This window comes from Sinocyclocheilus rhinocerous, unplaced genomic scaffold (genome assembly GCF_001515625.1).
Source record: "Sinocyclocheilus rhinocerous isolate Xijiao unplaced genomic scaffold, SAMN03320098_v1.1 scaffold8, whole genome shotgun sequence".
Classification (NCBI taxonomy): Eukaryota; Metazoa; Chordata; class Actinopteri; order Cypriniformes; family Cyprinidae; genus Sinocyclocheilus; species Sinocyclocheilus rhinocerous.
The window spans coordinates 2,585,862-2,594,357 of NW_015666800.1; the positions used below are offsets into that span (position 1 = coordinate 2,585,862).

Below are 8,496 nucleotides of genomic sequence, written 5' to 3' on the forward strand. Positions count from 1 at the left end.
TATATATATATATATATATATATGTTTAGCCATTTTTCTCATTTTTTTGTCAAATTTTAACTCATTTTGTCTGATTTTAACCCATTTTTTGGTCTCTTTGGAAGAGTGCTGAGTCCACCTAGTTGATCCTGGCCCTTTGGTTGAGAACCACTGCTTCAAAGGCAGCCTGAATGTTCTTTTAACAACTGCAAACTTAAATTTGTGTTCTTTGTCTGTCTTTTGTATCAGCAACATACCTTTCTCCCGCGGAAATATCACCTTTAGCATGCTGACACCCGAGCCGAACCTGCGACCGGGCTACAATGACTTCTACAACAGTGCCGCCCTGCAGGAATTTGTAAGAACCACGCATGTGAGAATCCACCTCCACGCCCAGTACCACACCCAAGATCCCGCGATTCCTTTCCGTCATCGCTACTACGCCGTGGATGAGATCACCATCAGCGGCAGGTCCGAGCCCAGCAGCACCCTGACACCTGTCAACCCCAATCAACTGTCACACAACACAATCTCCCCTTTTTGCTCCATAATTACTATTACCAGTAACAAAATTTGACGTAAATGTGTGGACTTTTAAAAATTTGATTGGATTTCTGTGTTTGATGAGAAAATCAGTAGGTGTGTAAGGCAGGATAATTCAGACTTTGATGAAAGCGAAAGACTTCTTAGGTTCAAGACCAAGTGGACATGGCAGACAAATGATGTTTGCTAGTTTGACACAACTAGGGGCTCGATGACATGTCTGTTATTAACCACAGAGAGCAATGCCATGTTTAACACAGATCTTGTCTTCCTGTTAATGGTCTTGTAATTACAGTGTGGGCGCCACATTTGGAAATCACTGGCAGGAAAACTTCAGAACTTGTGTTCTTTCTCTCGGAGGCTTCAGCTAATCAGTCTGAAATGTTCTTCTGCGTCTCTCAAGAATGTCGAATCTGTTCTTTTGTCTCTTCAGGAGCCGAGACATGGTGTTATATGCATGTATACCTTCAGACATTAAACAGCCACTGTTCTTACGACTATGGTAATTATGTCATTATGCAGGCAGCTGTAACTTGGCTCACTCTCGCTGTGCGAGTGTGTCTGAGTGAGCGAGAGAAGGCAGCTTTAATTAAGAGCTAGTTAAACTGGCACAGACGAAATCGAGATTTAGAGACTGTGAAATCTCATCATCCTCTGACATTCAGAGGTGTCCCCTGTCCTCCCCACCTTTTCTCTTTTTTTTCCCTGTACGGCTCTCTTCTTTCACTCTCTGAGATATCGCAACAGCTTCGCCTGAGAAACAAAGGCAGAGAGTAAACAGTAGTGGATTCACCCCCTTAGGGAGACTGAGAGTTCAAACCCGCAAGAGGCTGAGAAGAGGATGTATGTGTGTTTGGGGACTAAAATGTGCGTAAATTCAGCCTTTGAGGTATTCTGACAGGGTGTCAAGCTGTGTCTGAGAGCATTAGTGTCTGCTTTGCGCTCATACGGTAATAACCTCCAGCAATAACGACAACCCTCTTTATTTTCTACTCTCCTCCTCTCTTGTTTGCTTGTTGCGTTGTTTGTTTGAGTAACGTTGGTGAAGGGTGCTGCTTTTAGAGGGAGCCGAATAAGGGCCCTTGAGAATGAATAATTAAAGCGGTGACCTGCAGGTGAGTGTTCCGTCTGATGGAGACCTGTCAGGTCTGCTGTTGTACATTACGACACGCCGATGATATTTCCACTGGCATTTATAAATGTTGAATGTGAACGTCCTATTAACCATGCACAGAGAGAATGAAGGAATGAAAGTCTGATAGAGAGATCTAGAGAATGTGAAAAGGAAAGAGAAAGATTTTGTCAGGTGCCGTTGATGTTGCTGACCCTGTTGATTTGTTATAATAATATAAAATAATAAAATATAATAATATAATATAATATATAAAAAAATTCACCAAGCCTTTTTATTTTTCAGCCAGTCAGTTCCCACTGTATAAAGTCATGTTCTGCCATACCTTTTTTTTTACATTTTACATTTAATTTGTTAAATATAACATATAAAAAAAAAATTATTTCATGTTATTTTTGTTATTTCATGCATCATTTAATGCGTCCTTTAAATTTTTGTGCAAAATTAACTCAAATCATATAAACATAATCTGCATTATCATCACATCCTGTTCTTTGAACTAATTCTTTGATCTCACCCTATTTCTGTTTACTGTATTAATGTAAATCCAGAGTCCGACTTTCCCTTGGGAACCATTTCCATCAGATGTATGAGAAGAACAACAATGAAGGTTCTCCAGAAGGATGTGGCTTCTAATTGTGTGTCTTTGTCCCCGTAGGTGTGAGTGCCATGGCCATGCAGACAGCTGTGACACTAGTGTGAGTCCGTACCGCTGCGCCTGCCTCCCAGAGAGCCACACACATGGAGCTAATGTGAGTCCCGCAGGGGAGGCCCCCTTTTAATTAACAACTTCCCTTTAATGACATGCAAGAGTCCTCTTTAATGAACAGCACACTCAAAAATAGGCTTTAAAGGGGTCATATGATGCGATTTCATTTTTTCCTTTCTCTTTGGAGTGTTACAAGCTCTTGGTGCATAAAGAAGATCTGTAAAGTTGTCAGAGAAAAAAAAGCAGTAAGAGAGGAGGAAGAGGAAAACAAGAGACAGAAAGATCATTCACGCATATCTCCAGTTTCCTGATGAAAAGAGCTAGAAGTAGTGGAAAAAAGAAAAGGGAAGAAGAGAAGGAAGTGGTTTTGTGGGCAGCAATCCTCTAATCGTCTTGTCCCATCAGCCCCTGGGTGTCTTGATGATGAGTCCAGCAAAGGTAATTATATCTCAAGGAAAGCTCTGATGACATAAGGCTCCAGTACTCACACTTTTCAGAAATGCCAATGTTGGGAAGCTACTTTAAAACTGTAGTTTGCCAAGCTACTCATAATTTAAAGGGGTCATCGGATGCAAAATTCACTTTTCAAGTTGTTTGAACATAAATGTATGTTGGAAGTGTTGGGGCAACATTATTGATTTTTCTTTTTATACAGTAAAGATCATGTTCCATGAAATTTTTTTGTAGATTTCCTACTGTAAATATATTAAAACTTTTTGTTTAGTAATATGCATTGCTAAGAACTTCATTTGGACAATAAAAGACTCTCCGCGGCCTGACGCCACACCCACTGTGTCTGTCATGTGCTCCTCCCGTGACTATATATATACATATACACACTATCGCTCAAAAGTTTGGGATAAGTAAGACTTTTAATGTTTTTTTTTTTTAAAGAAGACTCTTCTGCTCATCAAGGCTGCATTTATTTGATCAAAAATACAGAAAAAAACAGTCATTTTTTTTGGATCTGTGATACTTTTTTCAGGATTCTTTGATGAATAAATTAAAAAGAAGAGCATTTATTTAAAATATAATTTTTTTCTAACAATATACACTACCGTTCAAAAGTTTGGGGTTAGTAAATTTGTATTCTTTCTTTTTTTGAAAGAAATTAAAACTTTTATTCAGCAAGGATGTGTTAACTTGATAAGAAGTGATAGCAAAGATTTTTATTGTTAGAAAAGATTTATATTTTGAATAAATTCTGTTCTTTTTAACTTTTTATTCATCAAAGAATCCTGAAAAAAAAATTGCAGTTTCCCAAAAAACATTTGGCAGCACAACTGTTGCCAACATTGATAATTCTAATAATAAATCAGCATTTTAGAATGATTTCTGAAGGATCATGTGACACTTTATACTGGAGTAATGGCTGATGGAAATTCAGCTTTACATCACAAATATAAATTATATTTTAAAGTATATCAGAATAGACACCATTATTTTATATTGTAATAACATTTTGCAAGATTACTGTTTTTTTTCTGTATTTGTGTATACATTTTCATTAACCAGAGAGCAACTGATTCGCTGATTTTCTGGTGCTAAATATTAGAGAAAGGTTCAGTGAGTCCAAACTGATTTACTGTAATGAATCAGACCTTCTCACGCTACATACATGAGGGAGAATAAAGTTTAGAGTGATTCAGTTCACTAGATTTGAGTTTTTAATGCTGCATTTGAAAGAAGGGTCCATTTTTGGGGTGAACTGATTCAATCGAATGAATCAGACTTTACGACACCACATTTTAGAGAATTGTTGGGTAAACCGGTTCACTAGAATGAATCAGATTTCTAGAGAGAGGGCCTTTTTAGGCAAACAGATTCATTAAAATGAGTCAGACATTACTGTGATATGATAGACGGGTCCATTTAGAATGAACTGAATTACTAGATCGAATCAGACCTTCTGACACTACATTTGAAAAAAAGACCATTTAGGAGAGAGCATTTGATTTATAACTTTAGCAAAGCATATGACATTAAAAGCAAATTTGTAACATTTGATTGCTTTAGACAGACCTTTGTTGGCAAAACAAGCCACATTGTTGACAGCAGTAACTGTCACGCTACTGAAAAACGTAGTTGGGTTTAAACTTCTTGTATTTGAAGAACTGCTTTTGGCAAAATAAAAGCCAGTAGTCTTTTCAGTATTCTCCATCTTCTCTGGAATCTCTCACTGTCCAGATTGCTGCATAAAATTCTGAACATTGGGAGCAAGTCCCAGGATTAAACTTTTAAACCTGATGTCTGGTGATTTAAATTATTCACCAGATGTCATGCATTATTCAGGGCCAGACACGACACACTCTCTACTGCTGCTACTGTTGTTGTTTTCACCGAAACAAACAAGGGCCACATCTAACATGTACATGCTGAAAAGTGTGTGTGTGTGTAAATATGATAAATATGAGTTGTCTCACTGCCCTAAACGCCCCTAGACCCAAACACCTGGCTTCGAGGAGGGACTGCCGCCTGCCCCGGAGCTATCTGCTGTGTTTGCTTACTAGCTCTGAGACACAGATCTAGGCTGGCCCTACTAATGTTTGCTTCCTCGTAATATTCCAGCCAGAGCCTGTGAAAGTGCTGCTGGTGTCTCATTTCTCATCTTCAGTGCACATTGACTAAACTGATTATCACTGAGTGGGGAAGGCAGTGTTGGAGGTCACATGTATGTGATGTGGGACATTCATATCATTCACGTTCCACAGAGAACATTTCGAAGTGTCCTGTTAATGCCTCAGCCACATTCCACATCATTCAGCCCTCAGAAGCCATTCAGAGAATGTCTATTAACAAATCTTCATCTTCTGTCTCTGTGTAAGAGTGTGTCTTCTAGACCACTGAGGTCAGATCCTAATTACCAGCATGGAGAGGAGTGTAACTGGGTAAAAGTGGTGACAATACTAACAGATTAATTGCTTAGATTCTCTTCTAAAATCTTCACTCTTCATATGTAGCATTCATTTTAATAAATAACTTTGTTTGGACGGTTAATGGCCACCTTTTGTGAACCATTTGATTTACCTGAACCACCTGAATGAAACGATATGTGTGATTTTAGAATGATTAGAATGATTCACTGATTATTTGAGACTCTGTGAGACATTTTATGTCTGTTTTTGTCATTCATTGCTGTTTTTGGGACTTTACTATAGAATTTAGTGTGTATTCTAGTTTAATTAGCTGTATTTAGTGTATACATCTGTTGAATATATATATATATATATATATATATATATATCTGCTGTCACCCTAATGTATAATAATATTGATAATATTACTCATAACCTTATATATGTATTGTTATAATACTATTTTCAATAATAAACAAATATATTTATTAATATTTATTTTGTTTAATAGCTTCTAATTTAGTTAACTGGTGTATCAGCAGCAATTGTGGAAGGGAATATTCTCAGCAAAATTTAACTCAGTCACACTAAATATCAGACATATTCATAGTCATATCAGCATTATGAAATATTAGTGTCCTTTCCACAATAATTACTGATTTAAAGTTGTGTAATCAGCCTCAGTGCAATCCCTTCTTTTTTTTCTAGAGTGACTATAAATGACGGGGAATGCCATTTTGGCAATGCATTGCTAAAACCTTGTGTTTTCAAACAGACTAAAGGTTAACTGTAGGCTCGCAACTGGTGCAGCCACGCGCAGACCTTTCCTGAGGGAGCGTGAAATTAGCCATGGCATTCACAGGCCTTTCACATGGGATGAAGGCTCTTTTCCCACTGGAGCCCAGCTCCTCTCCTCACACACTGGAGACAAATACAAAACACACAATACCTGCATGTGCTGATCTCTGTCCTGCAGTTTTAGTTTTATGTTTTTAAATTAGTCTACTTATTTGCATTTTCCATATTAATCATCTTTGGAACTGGTTCTGTATTTTTTAACATCTACATTCCTGACAGGTGCTTGCACACTATTTGGTTGAATAAAATGGCTTTTATTTAAAGCAATAGTTTACCCAAAAATGAAAATTAGCTGAAAATGTACCCACCCTCAGGCCATCCAAGATGGAGTTAAGTTTGTTTGGAACAGGTTTGGAGAAATCTAGCGTTGCATCACTTGCTCAATGGATCCTCTGCAGTGAATGGGTGCCGTCAGAATGAAAAAAATCACAATAATCCACATGTAATCCACACAACTCCAGTCCATCAGTTAACATCTTGTGAAGAGAAAAGCTGTTGTTTTTGTAATAAACAAGTCCATCAGACATTTTTAATTTCTTAATGTAAGTTTGTTTCAATTTTCTTTTGAAAAATTCTGAACCATATTGTAGACTTTTTAATGATTAATTATGTAGTTTATTTCTCGCTAAAAACAAAAGATTCAGTCTCCCTTCACTCTTAATCCCTATTCATATCTGGGATGTGTTTTTATAGGCTAATTTATGCTTTAGTTTTGCAAAACTGTTGCACTTATAGTTGCTCTCTCTGAAACTACATTCTGCAAAGTGTAAAAATCCAAATCCCTGTGGCATGTTGTCAGACCCCTGATTGTCATAGAGGGCTGTAGTGGCGGGTGGTCTGCGTCTGGCTCTTCCAGCATCCAGCCTGCTGAATTTGCAATTCCCTTCGGGCTCACGGCCCACTACGGCTGCCCAAACAGCAGTCTGACACAGCGAGCCTATGCCACAGCTTGAGCAGTCGCTGGGGAATCCTTTGCTTAATCATTGCATTTGATGCCTCCCATTTTCTCAGTAATTTGTAATGACCATTCACAAAAATTAAATACTTTACCAGTAAAGGCTCAAAAAACTAATTTTTTTCCTGTTGCCTCTTCGTCTCTCACTTTCGATTATGAGATGTTCGTTCGTCGAACGTGTCCTCTTAAAATAGTTAAGTTGTTGAAAGTCACTCATAATAAATGAGCTGATTTTACTCTATCTTGTACATATGGAAATATTGTGTTATTTGTGACTGTGGGGACTTTATCATTGAACCCTGAGGTCGCATCTGGATATTGCTGATAAATGTATATGTAGATGATGTATGTAGATGTGCTCTGATCTCTCACTCTTTCCGACAGTGCGAGAGATGCTCTCCTCTCTTCAATGACAAGCCATTCAGAGCTGGAGATCAGGTACAGGCGTACAACTGCCACCCATGCCAGTGCTACGGCCACGCCTCTTCCTGCCACTACAATGCCAGCCTGGATCCTCACCCTGAAGATCACTTTAGAGGAGGAGGAGGGGTGTGTGATAACTGTACACATCACACCACAGGTAACAGCATTTAATGTTTATTTTTTTTCAGAGTGTGCCTGTATTGTAATGTTCCTATTCGTGAAACAGTGAAAATCTGAAATGTAAAATTACATTTGGAAATGTATTGAAACCTAAAGGTTTTAGAATTTTCTGCTTTAAATTAGAAAAATTAATAATTTGTATAAAATATGTAAAATAAAATGTAAGTTTTCAATTTAACCTCTCTCTCGTTACACTTATAATTTGGAGTGAACAAATTTGTAATTTAAAAAAATGTATAATAAAAATGTAAAATAGAATGATTTTTCCCTAGGGGTTTCATATCTCAAATGTTTCAAATATTTGACAAAAAGATGAGTAAAATGTAAGTAAATATTTTGTAAAAAAAAAAAAAAAGTTTAAAAATATGTATAGATTATCAGAATGTATTGGCTATCAGTCATCTTGCTCTTTAAATATCCCAGTCGATTATTGAAAAACCCATATTGGTCAACCTCTAAGACCTATTTCTGTCTCATGATTTAATAAATAATTTTGTATTGTTCCAATATGCCATATCTAACAGAAACCCAGATATTTTTCATTACAACAGCTGGAGAAATAGTAGTGATATAATGAAAAATCGAAATAATGCATCAGAGCGAAAACAGATGGACATTTAATGAAGTAAATCAGGCCATGCTAACAGGTTCATTGTTTCATATGCTGGGCATCAGGCACAGTGGCAGGTAGGGATGAAAGAGGACATTAAAATGGACACCTTAGAAAATTACACATCTCTCTCCGGACTTCTCCCAAGACTGCAGTTTTTTTATTTGAAATCATAGTCCTATGATATGATTGAATTTTAATAGGTTGACATCAATTTCCCCCTCCCCCCACCCATTTCCTTCTACAAGCACA

At 37.3% G+C, this 8,496-nt stretch overlaps 1 protein-coding gene across 1 annotated transcript in view; it reads left to right on the top strand.

Moving 5' to 3' along the window:
• LOC107733123 (Usher syndrome 2A (autosomal recessive, mild)) overlaps positions 1–8,496 on the top strand; it is a 209,374-nt gene that overhangs the window by 25,891 nt on the left and 174,987 nt on the right. Inside the window, 3 exon segments of the mRNA XM_016544622.1 lie at positions 229–450; positions 2,313–2,406; positions 7,416–7,611. Of these exon segments, the coding sequence (XP_016400108.1) occupies positions 229–450; positions 2,313–2,406; positions 7,416–7,611 (512 nt within the window).